At 38.3% G+C, this 16230-nt stretch overlaps 1 protein-coding gene across 1 annotated transcript in view; it reads right to left on the bottom strand.

The window, feature by feature from the left end:
* Nucleotides 1-16230, bottom strand: part of PASD1 (PAS domain containing repressor 1) — a 114754-nt gene that overhangs the window by 5819 nt on the left and 92705 nt on the right. Inside the window, exons 11-12 of the mRNA XM_054545198.1 lie at nt 11093-11216; nt 6557-6786 (exon numbers count right to left, since the gene is read on the bottom strand). Coding sequence (XP_054401173.1) covers nt 6557-6786; nt 11093-11216 — 354 coding nt within the window. The remainder of the gene's footprint in view (nt 1-6556; nt 6787-11092; nt 11217-16230) is intronic.

Below are 16230 nucleotides of genomic sequence, written 5' to 3'. Positions count from 1 at the left end.
GAGATCATTTAGCCTGATTCTTTTCCCAAAAAGAAAGAAGTGGAATTGGCCCAGAGACATGAAGCAACCTGCCCAAAGTCCTTAGTGGAAGAGTCATGGGCCAGTGCCAAAGTATTCTGCGCCTGGGTCAAATCACAAATGACAGTCCACCAGTAGGGCCCCTGTTAGCAATGCAATAATGAAAACCATTAACTGGCACTTCCTTTGTTCCAGGCACTCTTATAAGCACTGTACAAAAACTCACAGGTCTGATCTTCACAGAGCCCTGAAAAGCAGGTACTATTATTGTTCTCATATAGTACTTAGATGGATTCTCCTCTAGGTCCTGGAAATCTAATTTTAACTTGGATAACAGCTTCACATCTGGAAAGAAGCAAATGTACAGGTTTATAAAAGTAGAGAGTGTGCTATGGGGCAAACGATGCTCCAAATTGGTTGGAATAGAAGGAATAAGGCAGGTCACATGTAGAGGAGAAACCAGAGTTTTGTACAGGTTCGGGCAGCCGAGGAACTTGGATTTTATTCATCAGTCACCTGGCACTGCTGCTAGAAGATGTGTTCTACAACCCAGATCTTATCAGGGATGTAACATGCTCAGATCTCAGTTGTAAAACATGCTTTCTGGCAGCTGTGCAGAAGATCAAGTGGTGGCAGAAACGAAGCGTGGAGTTTGGGACAAGTCAATTAGAAGGCTGTGGGAGTAATTCAAGGTAGAGATAATAGGGGCATGGAACAATCCAGAGGTAGACGATATAAAAAGGAAGAGACACACTTGAGAGAAATTAAGAAAATAACAAATGCTGGTGAGGATGTGGAGAAAGAAGAACACTCATACACTGTTGGTAGGAATGTAAATTAGTACAGCCACTATGGAAAACAGTATGGAGGTTCCTTATAGAACTAAAAATACAACTACCATATGATCCAGCAAATCCCGCTGCTGAGTATGCACCAAAAGAAAGGAAATCAGTAGATCAAAAATGTATCTGAACCCCCATGTTCATTGCAGTACTATTCACAATAGCCAAAATTTGGAATTAACTCAAGTATTCATCAGCAGACAAATGGCTAAAGAAAATGTGTTATATACACACAATAGAATATTATTCAGCCATAAAAAGAATAAATTCACATCACCTGCAGCAACATGGATGGAACTGGAGGTCATTATGTTAAGTGAAATAAGCTAGGTACAGAAAGACAAATATCACATGTTCTCACTCATATGTGAAAGTTAAAAATGTTGATCTCATGGAGGTGGAGAGTAGAATGGTGGTTACCAGAGGCTAGGAAGGGAATGTGGGAGAGGGGGATGACGAGAAGTTGATTACTGGGTACAAAAATACAGTTAAATAGGAACAAGTTCTAGTACTCAAGAAGGAAAATTAGAGTTAAAACAATCTATTGTATATTTTAAAATAGCTAGAAGAATTGTAATGTTCCCAACACAAAGAAAAAACAAATATTTGAAGTGATGGGTATCCTGATTACCCTGACTTGATCATTACACATTGTGTACATGTATCCAAATATGTACATGTATCCAAAACTATGTACAACATAATATATAGTGTATATATATACACTATATATAGTATATATATACACTATATATAGTATATATATAATATGAAAACCATCAATTGGCACTATACTATGTATACTATATACATAGTATATATATATATACACACACACACATACACATATAGTGTATATAATATGTACAACTTTAATATATCAAAAATAAATAAACAAAATTCTAAGAAAAATATTAACATCCACAATATCTTAAAGTAAAATAAAGTTTAAAAAACAGTAATAAAAAAGAAGCTGAGCTGGGTGTGGTGGCTTGCATCTGTAATCCCAGGTACTCAGGAGGCTGACGTGGGAGAACTGCTTGAGGCTTCAGACCACCATGGGCAACAAAGCAAAAACCCCATCTCTGAAAAAAAAAATTACCTTTTTTTGTTGTTGTTGTGTCTCTGCCAGGCTTTGGTATCAGGATGATGCTGGGCTCATAAAATGAGTTAGGGAGGATTCCCTATTTTTCTATTGACTGGAATAGTTTCAGAAGGAATGGTACCAGCTCCTCCTTGTACCTCTGGTAGAATTCGGCTGTGACTCCATCTGGTCCTGGACTTTTTTTGGTTGGTAAGCTGTTAATTATTGCCTTAATTTCAGAGGCTGTTATTGGTCTATTCAGAGATTCAGTTTCTTCCTGATTTAGTCTTGGGAGGGTGTATGTGTCGAGGAATTTATCCATTTCTTCTAGATTTTCTAGTTTATTTGCGTAGAGATGTTTATAGTATTCTCTGATGGTAGTTTGTATTTCTGTGGGATTGGTGGTGATATCCCCTTTATCATTTTTTATTGTGTCTATTTGATTCTTCTCTCTTTTCTTCTTTATTAGTCTTGCCAGCGGTCTATCAATTTTGTTGATCTTTTCAAAAATCCTCAATAAAATACTGGCAAACGGAATCCAGCAGCACATCAAAAAGCTTATCCACCATGATCAAGTGGGCTTCATCCCTGGGATGCAAGGCTGGTTCAACATATGCAAATCAATAAACGTAATCCAGCATATAAACAGAACCAATGACAAAAACCACACGATTATCTCAATTGATGCAGAAAAGGCCTTTGACAAAATTCAACAACCCTTCATGCTAAAAACTCTCAGTAAATTAGGTATTGATGGGATGTATCTCAAAATGATAAGAGCTATCTATGACAAGCCCACAGCCAATATCATACTGAATGGGCAAAAACTGGAAGCATTCCCTTTGAAAACTGGCACAAGACAGGGATGCCCTCTCTCACCACTCCTATTCAACACAGTGTTGGAAGTTCTGGCCAGGGCAATCAAGCAGGAAAAAGGATCAATATCGTGAAAATGGCCACACTGCCCAAGGTAATTTATAGATTCAATGCCATCCCCATCAAGCTACCAATGACTTTCTTCACAGAATTGGAAAAAACTACTTTAAAGTTCATATGGAACGATAAAAGAGCCCACATTGCCAAGTCAATCCTAAGTCAAAAGAACAAAGCTGGAGGCATCATGCTACCTGACTTCAAACTATACTACAAGGCTACAGTAACCAAAACAGCATGGTACTGGTACCAAAACAGAGATATAGACCAATGGAACAGAACAGAGCCCTCAGAAATAATGCCACATATCTACAACTATCTGATCTTTGACAAACCTGACAAAAACAAGAAATGGGGAAAGGATTCCCTATTTAACAAATGGTGCTGGGAAAACTGGCTAGCCATATGGAGAAAGCTGAAAGTGGATCCCTTCCTTACACCTTATACAAAAATTAATTCAAGATGGATTAAAGACTTAAATGTTAGACCTAAAACCACAAAAACCCTAGAACAAAACCTAGGCAATACCATTCAGGACATAGGCATGGGCAAGGACTTCATGTCTAAAACACCAAAAGCAATGGCAACAAAAGCCAAAATTGACAAATGGGATCTAATTAAACTCAAGAGCTTCTGCACAGCAAAAGAAACTACCATACTACCATCAGAGTGAACAGGCAACCTACAGAATGGGAGAAAATTTTTGCAATCTACTCATCTGACAAAAGGCTAATATCCAGAATCTACAATGAACTCCAACAAATTTACAAGAAAAAAACAAACAACCCCATCAACAAGTGGGTGAAGGATGTGAACAGACACTTCTCAAAAGAAGACATTTATGCAGCCAACAGACACATGAAAAAATGCTAATCATCACTGGCCATCAGAGAAATGCAAATCAAAACCACAATGAGATACCATCTCAAACCAGTTAGAATGGCGATCATTAAAAAGTCAGGAAACAACAGGTGCTGGAGAGGATGTGGAGAAATAGGAACACTTTTAGACTGTTGGTGGGACTGTAAACTAGTTCAACCATTGTGGAAGTCAGTGTGGCGATTCCTCAGGGATCTAGAACTAGAAATACCATTTGACCCAGCCATCCCATTACTGGGTATATACCCAAAGGATTATAAATCATGCTGCTATGAAGACACATGCACACATATGTTTATTGTGGCACTATTCACAATAGCAAAGACTTGGAACCAACCCAAATGTCCATCAATCATAGACTGGATTAAGAAAATGTGGCACATAGGCACCAGGGAATACTATGCAGCCATAAAAGATGATGAGTTCATGTCCTTTGCAGGGACATGGATGAAGCTGGAAACCATCATTCTCAGCAAACTATCGCAAGGACAAAAAACCAAACACTGCATGTTCTCACTCATAGGTGGGAATTGAACAATGAGAACACATGGACACAGGAAGGGGAACATCACACACCTGGGCCTGTTGTGGGGTGGGGGGAGGGGGGAGGGATAGCATTAGGAGATATACCTAATGCTAAATGACGAGTTAATAGGTGCAGCACACCAACATGGCACATGTATACATATGTAACAAACCTGCACGTTGTGCACATGTACCCTAAATCTTAAAGTGTAATAAAAAAAAAAGCATAAGGAGAAAAAAAAAGGTGGATGAGACTTCTCAACTGATTGGCTGAGAGGGACAGAAAAGAGATGAGATTCTTGGAAAATAATTATCTTTCAAGGCTGGAAGTAGGGCCTGGGTACAATTGCTATTTGCCCTGAACTGTGCTGGATACCATGCATATAAACAAGGTCAGAGAGCCACAGTCCTGATCGATGAAGAATTTACAACATTAATGATAAGAAAAAGGTACCTATACTTGCAACTTCCAGAAACCAAAAATAGACTTGTACTGTGGTTCATCAATACCCTTTATGAGTAACGTAAGTACATAGATGAGTTGAGAGAAAGAGAGAGAATACCCTACAAGTTGTTGTTTTCATTATTTGGAATAAAAATTACATATGTATTTTTAGTCCATTGAAAATTGTTCAACTTGTCCTTCTTTCACTATGTATTGTATGTCTCTTCCTATAAGAAAGCAGACATTCATTACACCAAAAAAAAAAAAAAAAAAAAAACCACAGAGATGCACACGCGTGTACACACCCACACAGACACACACACACCCCCCTCTCTAAACTCAGGACTGGAAGAGACAAACCCTACAGGTTATCACATCCTCTCACCCTCTCCAAGCAGAAATCTTCTTTGCTGTTCCTGGAAAAGGAGCTGCCAAGCATTGACTCTCACCATTCCATTGAAGGAGAGAGGACTTGCTATTTTGAGAGGTGACCTAATCCATCTCAGAAGGGCTAATAGTGCCAGACTGCTTCCTTGATCCTCTGGAACCATATCTTCCACTTTATGAACCTTCAACTACTTGGATAAAGCTGTCCTGTCCCTTCCCATTCTTCCCTTCTCAGTGTCTTCGGCAACTGATCAAGATGTTTTCCAGCCCCTTCCTCATCCTGGTCTCCATCTTCTGGATACACTCCAGGTTGCTGATACATGGCACCTAGAAATAAGCCTAATACACTAGCACATGCAGAGCCAGATGACACACATTCATTGCTGGTTATTTTGGTGATTTCTTAAAAGTTATACTTAAAAATTTAATTACAAGTTAATTCAAAAGAGAAGATAAACCTGTCAACAGTGAAAGGGGGACCACAACTTTTTGGCATGATAAGGACATAAATCAGGCCACAGCAGATTTTCACAGAAATTTGCTTTTAAATAGCTCAAAGAATTTTCACAGCAGTCTGCAAATCCCTGCAAGGCAAGACCATTTCAACATGGAGAAACTGAGGCTCAGTAATTTGCCAAGGCCACACTGCTGGGGCCAAACTCAAGCAATTGTGTTCTAGTCCTTCATTATTTTCATTAGATGAGGATCCTTTTGAAACGGAGTCACTCATCTTAGGCTCAGTGATGAACGCACACAATTCCAGGTAACTGACCATAAACTCATTAGCTTGGCTTCTAATCCTGATTTTAATAATCCTGTCTAATATAAAAGATGATCGTCGAAATCTGTGGTTATGTACACACATTTCAGGGTAGAAGAACTACACAGTAGTTAATCCAACCATTTTGATTTGGCCTCGGACTGTACATTGGTACTGATGTTTCAAGGTTGGGTATATCTAACGACTCTGAAATGCATGTTCTAACCTAATAAAAATTCCACTGGGAAAACCTAGCTTGTGGTGCAGGGAGAGGGTTGGTATGGGTAGGCCAGGAAGTTGTCTTCCCTCTAGATGGTTAGCATGCTCTCACAGGTGATTAAAAGCAGGGCTCTTAAAAATACCACCTTTTCTTAGCAGCTAAGCTTCTTATTTGGCTCAAACTTTTCCTCAAGTACAAAGCGTCCATGGGATTTCATATTAAGAAGAGCACAGGGATTTGGTCTTACTTAGAGAATCTCCAATCTCCCTGTTTGTGAGGGTCCATTGAGTTCTCAGCAGCATCTGAAAATCCAGTATAACAGAAATAGTGATATACTTTTGAAAAAGTAACAAACATACTTTCTGTGAAGTGAAACTGGTCACAAGAGTGAAAATTTGGGCTTTGCAAGGTTAGATGTCTAGACAAACATGTGAGGCAAGTGAAGTGAGACTTTCAGAGGTACCTGAGCACTTGCGCCAGCAGCCCCCAGGTCCACTGAGTCCTCTGGATCCACTGGATCCATCAGGCCTGCCTGGTCCAACAGGTCCACTGGGTTCTCTGGGTCCTGCTGGTCCATTGGGCCCTCCTGGTCCACTGAGTCCACTTGATCCACCGAGAACTCCAGGTCCACTGGGTCTGCCCTGTACAATGGATTCACCTCAGGCTCACCTTGAAAGTCTTGCAAGGATAAGGCTGAGGAAGAAAGCACAGGGGAGTTCATGACTTAAAAAGCAAAAGTACTAATGTTATCAAAAAGACTGTATGAGGGTCATTTTAGCCCATGTTAAGGATGAGATGTGCCAGGTGCCAGGAATCATTCAGAATATTATTTTTAAAATCTGTTCATATTTGAAAATGAAGAAAAGGGAGAGAGTGTTTGAAGTTACCACTGCCTACCCTCCAGCTTAAGCTAGTGACTAAACCCACTGCATTTGTTAGTGTCATTTCATTCATTATAAAAATATTTTGGCTCTGCTTTTGGAGATTTAGTACCATCCAACTGATAAAACCAAATAAAATCTAGTCATAAATCACTTCTGCACAATTGGGTTACCCAGAATGTGGGACCTCGGGAGTGCTCAAAGTGCTCTGGGAGGTGTTATGACATGACTTGGTTTCAACAGCCCTAAAAAGCACAGTGGAGAACATTATTTGAATAATGCAAAATGGTACAGTCATTTTTGAAAACATTTTGTCAGTTTCTAATAAAGTTAAACACATACTTCCCAAATGACCCAACAGTCCCACAACCAGGAGTTGAAAACTTATATTCATACAACACAAAAACTTCTATGCAAATGTTTAATGTAGCTTTATTCATGATCAGAAAACACTTAGAAACAACCCAGATGTTCTTTTACAGGTGAATGAAGTTTTAAAACCTGATATATTCATAAGATGTAGTACTACTCAGCAATAAAAGGGAATGAACCGTTGATTCATGCAAACGTGGATGAATCCTAAATGCATTTTGCTAAGTGAAAGGGGCTAGACCAAAAAGGCTAGATGTCATATGATTCCTCTTACATGACATTCTGGAAAAGGGAAACCTGCAGAGGTGAAATACAGATCAATGGTTGTCAGGGGATGGGAGACAAAGGTTGAGTACAAAGAGGGAGCACAAAGGAATGTTGGGGGTGATGGAACTATTCTGTTTGGTACTGTGGTGATGGATACATGACTCTTAACATTTGTCAAAATCCATAGAACTGTATATATCAAAGAGTGAATTTTACTGTATATAAATTTGAAAATAAATTGATCAGGAGGTAGGAAAATCTAGGCAAAAACACAGACTGTAACAAATGAATCTAATTCTATTACAGATAAATGACATATCCACAGTGACGGGGGTGAGAAATAAAGAAGCTAACGCAGGAACTTCAGAAAACAGAGGTTTGCCTGGATACTGCAAAGCTAAAGACAAAAAAAATGCACACACAAATTAACTCCAAATGGTAAATTTGTTCCTTAAGGGGTAGAGGTTAGCAATTGTGAAACTACTTTTTATGAATGTTTATGTATTGGAAAAATCAATAAATATACTATAGATAATGAAAGCCAGATTTCTCACTGTCAGAAATAAAAATTACAAATAAGCAGACAGAAAAGGCTAGAATGAACCCAATGATACTGGGCTGGAGTAGGAACTATCAATGAACTCCTGTTGTTGTTGTTGTTGTTTGTTGTTACATGCTGAAATAAATACAGATGGTTGTATATGGTTGCATGGGTTAGTATGAATAGACATCTTTCCTAGTCCACTGAGAGGGTTTAGAAGTAGTGACACACCTGTAACAATGAGTACAACTAGCACCCAGATCTTTGTTTCTAAATACCACTCTCCAAATAAAGGACCTAAATAAGGTTCCTTAAAGAAGGGGTTGATTTCAATGGCAACATGTAAGAATGGAAATAAGGAAGTGAAGGGGGAAAAAAAGATGCAGACATGATAAAAGGACAAGGGAGCCAACCTAAAAGAGCCCAATGAGCCAAAGCTGGAACAATTTTTTTTTAATGATGGTATTGGATTGCAAACCAAATAATAAAAAAATGCCCATGGATTCATCCTGATGTAAATGAATGTACGAATAAATGAATGAAAGAGAGAAAAGGAACAACTCTTTCTTACAGCAAGATTGCAGTTAATAAATACACAAAAAACGAGGGAAATAAAAAATTGGCATTAGAAGTAATTGCGTAGGCCAGTTCCACTGATGATGCTACTACAATGTGAAGGAGAGTTTAAGGAGAAAAGAAAACATTATTTGCATGTTCTCAATGTAGCTCTCCTCAAATATTTGATAAGTACAAAGGGGAAAACAGTACCACCTTAACCAAGCAATCAAGTTAACACCACCAGCAATAAAACATACCATCATGTATATTCTGATATGATGCACTAAGGAGGGCACATCACATCTGTGGTATTCTTCCCCAAAATGCAAGACCTCAATCTCATCTTGAAAAATCATCAGACGAACCCAAATTGAGGGACATTCTGTCAAATACCTGGCCCATATCCTTCAAAAGTATCAGATGATAAAAAACAAAAAAGCAAGAATGAGACACTGTCAGAGACTGGAAGAAACTAAAAACACCTATTATTTAAATTCAATGAGGGATCCTGGATTAGTTATTAAAACAGAAAAACAACTTTCTGGGAAAACTGAATAAAGGCTGAAGCTCACTTAAAAGTATTGCATCAATGTTAACTTCTCAGTTTTGACAGTTGTACTGTGGTTATGTAAAATGGTACATCAGGGGAAACTAAATGAAGGTTATCCTAAATGGTATCTTTCCTTTATTTTTCTATTTTTTTTTCTTTGTGCTATTTTTGCAACTCTTCTTTAAGTCCAAAATTATTTCAAGATTAAAAGTTTGGAAAAGAGAAACATCTGGATTAGGCAGAATGAACCACTCTGTCACTTCCTATCTGCTCTTTGCAGCCTCGGGTTGCATACCTTACCATGCTATGATCATGAGCAAATTGTCCTTTAATCATAAGTTTGGGATGACCATTGAAAATATTTTGAAAAATTCTGGTTTCTGGATACTTCCAGTGTTTAGACTGTTGGCTAAATTCTTCTGCTTAACTCTTTTTTCCACTAAAAGCCATTTTTCCAAATCAGTTTAGCATCTTTTTTTTTTTTTTTTTTTTTTTTTTTTTTGAGACAAAGTCTTGCTCTGTTGCCCAGGCTGGAGTGCAGTGGCGAGATCTCAGCTCACTGCAAGCCCTGCCTCCTGAGTTCATGCCATCCTCCTGCCCCAGCCTCCCGAATAGCTGGGACTACAGGCGCGCCTGCCACAACGCCCGGATAATTTTTTGTATTTTTAGTAGAGATGGGGTTTCACCGTGTTAGCCAGGATGGTCTCGATCTCCTGACCTCATGATCTGCCCACCTCGGCCTCCCAAAGTGCTGGGATTACAGGCATGAGCCACTGTGCTCGGCCCAGTTTACCATCTTTTAATTTTCTGATTCCAAGTAAACAAAACTACTAAATTATCTGTAAGTGATAGTGAGAAACCTAGGAGTTACTTGACTTCTACCATATCAAGCCATCAGCTGCTAGCCATTTCAATATGCTCATTTTGTTGGAACCGTCATCTGTGGAAGGTTATAAGGATTTCTCCATCATTGGCTTAACAGTAATGAATACAAATAATTCTCTATAGCAAAGTTACAATGGTAGGTCCAGATAAATACGTTTAAAGCAATCAATGCTCTTATAAATTTTAGAAATCACAATTATGAGTTCACGGAGTTTGACCTCTCCTGCCAAAAATCAATTGTTTTGGAAGAAATTTTTTAAACACAGCTTTGAGATTGACAGCAACAATGGAAAAGTTGTTAACTAAGAATTTTAAAAGTGGAGATATTAAAACTGGATTTAAAAACTGAAAAAGAGTGAAATAAAAATTAAAAGAGCTTATTACTTCTATATAAGAAGATTCCACATACCAATTATTTATGATAAGATTAATTAGGAGATATAATTTGCATTATGCATCCACCATTTCCTTAAGTTTCGTACTTTTTAAACAATTACGGTTACGAAATATCTTTAATATTGAAACTCATGAAAGAAATATCACTGTTTTTGAGAGACTCTCACTTCCCCCTTTATTGGCATGAAAACTCAATAACAAGAGGTTTCTTTGGACTCCAAATACTGTGTGATAGCAGAATAGACTACACGAGTATAAAAAGATAAAATGCTATTCCTTCAAGGACTGAGATCCAGAGCCAATTTTTAGAAGATTAAAATTAAATAGGAGAAAAGACCATTTCCAAGCACTTGAATCTGTGATGAAATACTCATTTTTGTTATTCTCAAATCATCATCTCAAATATTTACAGAAGATGAAGAAAGTTGGAATTCACTCTGTGATTTCATACTATTATAGAGCATTATATTCATTTGAAAAACTGTAACTACCCTGTAGGTCACTGTTTTTCTTCTAATAGTCCCTATCCCAATGCATAAATGTACCTACCTGGAGATTCAGGAATAGTATCCAGGAAAACTGTGCTGGAGCAATAAGTTGAATCAGAATCTACAAACATATGAACGTTTTCTTGTGGTCCACAGTGCTCAACCTCTGCAATATCGATTTGGTCCTGTACATTTCCAAAAGAGAAAGATAGGACATTGCATTTTGGAGTTAGAAAGAATAGGAAACACAGGCAGAATACAAACTTTGATGCATTTCACATCACAATTTCTAACACTGCTACAATCAACTGAAAACCTAACAAAAATCATCATCAAATACCTCCTTAAAAATATTGCTGGAAGATAACAAGCAGAGATTATCGATGCCACAGGGTATACATTGACAAACTCAAGAAGAGAAACACAGTATACATAACACTAAAAGGCATCAAAAAATGTTTATAGATCAAAAGGCATAGCAAAAACAATTCTGCCTTTCAGTGGTGTCAGTAGGATGCTGTCATAATAGTAGCCAAGGATGGTAGTCACCTCATCTCCCATTCCTCATTATTAGACCCAAACACACTGGTTCACAGAGAAATGGGATAGCAGTGGGAGACCTGCACCACCACTGATAAGGCCATTTTCCCAGAGTTCCTGCACTTGCATCCTAGGCTTAGAGCAAGAAAAGGCCAACCGGGGGCTGTTTAACAACTATTCCATGTCTTTAGGCAGATTAAAGTTGAAAGTATTATTAGTAAAACTACTTTTAGCAGAGAGGTGAAAAGGCTTCTAAGAGCTTCTAGTGCAATGTTCTCATTGGATAGTGTCAAAGAGGGCAAGGCCACACAGACAGACAGGAGCAGAGTGAGAGATAGAATCTATTGACTCCAAACCCAATGCTCTTTTTCCTAAGCCTGGCTACCTTTAAGCCATTTGTTGCCTTAAACTACATACATAATATTTCTATTGAGTGATCCTGTCCTATTTCCTGAACAACTGGATCCTTTTTGAATAGCCTGTGGATCACTGTCCATTGAAATTTAAGTACCTGGTTTAGCAGTGAAATAGTTTACATCCCTGACAAAATATTTTGTTTGCTTTTGTTCTGGATTGGCTTAAGACACAGACCCATGGCGATTTTTCTACAAAGAATCTGTTTGTTGGATCACATCCCAGCATTTCAACTTCAGGAAATTGTGCAACCTCACTGTTCAAGTGACTATGTTTTATACTCCCTAAAATAAGTGATGTGTTGCTGGGGATGTGACAATCTTTTCATTATTTACAATGAGATTATGGTGAATCGGTATTCATTAAGAGGAGATATGACCTGTCTCCTTCCTCTTCCTTCTGTTCTTCTTCATAGCCATCTATCGATTTAATCACTAACTCTTTGCTTTCTGGATTATTTTCAATAGAAATTTATATTCTCAAATGTTAATTAAGATGTCCGCTCTTGGGTATTCATATGTTTGGGCTTATCAATATAAATGCAGTGAGCTTAAATTAACTTAAATGACAGCATCATGTGCAGTAATGGTAATTGGCCTGGAACAAAACAAAGCCAAGAAACTACTTTGGAAGTAAAAAGATACCAGTTTAAAATGCAATTAGGACTAAGGTGAAAATGCACGCATGGAGATAGGAAGAAAATCAACATGCTTTTACAGTTTTCAGTGGAGTTTTGGATTAACCTTTATTCCATAATTGTCTCCACGAATAGTGTGCTAAAGCATTTGAAAAGAGACGCATGGGTTTTGAGGCTGGATATAGAGTAGGCTTCAAATGCAAACTGCAATACCTGATGGTTATGTAAACTGCAAATATGTAGGGGGAGAGGGGGAAGAGGGCATTCAAGAAGTCTGTCCCCAAATCTTTGCATTTTCCCTGTGGTGGCTTATTGTTAAAGTGCTCTAATTTTTAGGAGATCCTTGCATTTTACTTTTTTGGAGGTGGTGGGGGAAAGGCCATAGGGCTTCCAATCAAGACAGCAGATTGGACAGACGGAGAAAATGCTGCATAAAATAGAGCAGAATTAAAAAAAAAAAACCCTTCAAAAAAATCAGTGAATCCAGGAGCTGGTTTTTTGAAAAGATCAACAAAATTGATAGACCGCTAGCAAGACTAATAAAGAAGAAAAGACAGAAGAATCTAACAGATGCAATAAAAAATGATAAAGGGGATATCACCACCGATCCCACAGAAATACAAACTGCCATCAGAGAATACTATAAACACCTCTATGCAAATAAACTAGAAAATCTAGAAGAAATGGATAAATTCCTGGACACGTACACCCTCCCAAGACTAAACCAGGAAGAAGCTGAATCCCTGAATAGACCAATAACAGGCTCTGAAATTGAGGCAATAATTAATAGCCTACCAACCAACCAAACTCCGGGACCAGACGGACTCACAGCCGAATTCTACCAGAGGTACAAGGAGGAGCTGGTACCATTCCTTCTGAAACTATTCCAATCAATAGGAAAAGAGGGAATCCTCCCTAACTCATTTTATGAGCCCAGCATCATCCTGATACCAAAGTCTGGCAAAGACACAACAAAAAAAAGAGAATTTTAGACCAATATCCCTGATGAACATTGATGCAAAAATCCTCAATAAAATACTGGCAAATGGAATCCAGCAGCACATCAAAAAGCTTATCCACCATGATCAAGCTGGCTTCATCCCTGGGATGCAAGGCTGGTTCAACATACACAAATCAATAAACATAATCCAGCATATAAACAGAACCAATGACAAAAACCACACGATTATCTCAATAGATGCAGAAAAGGCCTTTGACAAAATTCAACAGCCCTTCATGCTAAAAACGCTCAATAAGTTAGGTATTGATGGGACGTATCTCAAAATAGTAAGAGCTATTTATGACAAACCCACAGCCAATATCATACTGAATGGGCAAAAACTGGAAGCATTCCCTTTGAAAACTGGCACAAGACAGGGATGCCCTCTCTCACCACTCCTATTCAACATAGTGTTGGAAGTTCTGGCCAGGGCAATCAGGCAGGAGAAAGAAATAAAGGGTATTCAATTAGGAAAATAGGAAGACAAACTGTCCCTGTTTGCAGATGACATGATTGTATATTTAGAAAACCCCATCGTCTCAGCCCAAAATCTCCTTAAGCTGATAAGCAACTTCACCAAAGTCTTGGGATACAAAATTAATGTGCAAAAATCACAAGCATTCTTATACACCAATATCAGACAGAGAGCCAAATCATGAGGGAACTCCCATTCACAATTGCTTCAAAGAGAATAAAATACCTAGGAATCCAACTTACAAGGGATGTGAAGGACCTCTTCAAGGAGAACTACAAACCACTGCTCAATGAAATAAAAGAGGACACAAACAAATGGAAGAACATTATACCCTCATGGATAGAGAGAATCAATATTGTGAAAATGGCCATACTGCCCAAGGTAATTTATAGATTCAATGCCATCCCCATCAAGCTACCAATGACTTTCTTCACAGAATTGGAAAAAACTACTTTAAAGTTCATATGGAACCAAAAAAGAGCCCACATCGCCAAGTCAATCCTAAGCCAAAAGAACAAAGCTGGAGGCATCATGCTACCTGACTTCAAACTATACTACAAGGCTACAGTAACCAAAACACCATGGTACTGGTACCAAAACAGAGATATAGACCAATGGAACAGAACAGAGCCCTCAGATATAATACCACACATCTACAACCATCTGATCTTTGACAAAACTGACAAAAACAAGAAATGGGGAAAGGATTCCCTATTTAATAAATGGTGCTGGGAAAACTGGCTAGCCATATGGAGAAAGCTGAAAGTGGATCCCTTCCTTACACCTTATACAAAAATTAATTCAAGATGGATTAAAGACTTAAATGTTAGACCTAAAATCACAAAAACCCTAGAACAAAACCTAGGCAATACCATTCAGGACATAGGCATGGGCAAGGACTTCATGTATAAAACACCAAAAGCAATGGCAACAAAAGCCAAAATTGACAAATGGGATCTAATTAAACTCAAGAGCTTCTGCACAGCAAAAGAAACTACCATCAGAGTGAACAGGCAACCTACAAAATGGGAGAAAATTTTTGCAATCTACTCATCTGACAAAGGGCTAATAACCAGAATCTACAATGAACTCCAACACATTTACAAGAAAAAAACAAACAACCCCATCAACAAGTGGGTGAAGGATATGAACAGATGCTTCTCAAAAGAAGACATTTATGCAGCCAACAGACACATGAAAAAATGCTCATCGTCACTGGCCATCAGAGAAATGCAAATCAAAACCACAATGAGATACTTATCTCACACCAGTTAGAACGGCGATCATTAAAAAGTCAGGAAACAACAGGTGCTGGAGAGGATATGGAGAAATAGGAACACTTTTACACTGTTGGTGGGACTGTAAACTAGTTCAACCATTGTGGAAGAAAGTGTGGCAATTCCTCAAGGATCTAGAACTAGAAATACCATTTGACCCAGCCATCCCATTACTGGGTATATACCCAAAGGATTATAAATCATGCTGCTATAAAGACACATGCACACGTATGTTTATTGTGGCACTATTCACAATAGCAAAGACTTGGAACCAACCAAAATGTCCATCAGTGATATACTGGATTAAGAAAATGTGGCACATATACACCATGGAATACTATGCAGCCATAAAAAATGATGAGTTCATGTCCTTTGTAGGGACACGGATGAAGCTGGAAACCATCATTCTCAGCAAACTATGGCAAGAACAAAAAACCAAACACTGCATGTTCTCACTCACAGGTGGGAATTGAACAATAAGAACACATGGTCACAGGAAGGGGAATATCACACACCAGGGCCTGTCATGGGGTGGGGGGAGTGGGGAGGGATAGCATTAGGAGATATACCTAATGCTAAATGACGAGTTAATAGGTGCAGCACACCAACATGGCACATGTATACATATGTGACAAACCTGCATGTTGTGCACGTGTACCCTAGAACTTAAAGTATAATGATAATAATAAAAAGAAAAACAAAAATCAAAACAGAGGAATACACTGAGTTTAGAAATCCTCTCTAGATCTCATCTCTTATTTACCTGCCACCATTCCACCATCTTCTCTTAAACCTACTCTCATCAGACATTATCTCCTTGAACCCCATCATACTCCACCAAAACTTTTGTCAAGTT

The sequence above is a fragment of the Pongo abelii genome, chromosome X (genome assembly GCF_028885655.2).
Source record: "Pongo abelii isolate AG06213 chromosome X, NHGRI_mPonAbe1-v2.0_pri, whole genome shotgun sequence".
Classification (NCBI taxonomy): domain Eukaryota; kingdom Metazoa; phylum Chordata; class Mammalia; order Primates; family Hominidae; genus Pongo; species Pongo abelii.
Note: the sequence above shows the minus strand (reverse complement) of the source record. Positions and strands in the feature narration are given on the sequence as shown.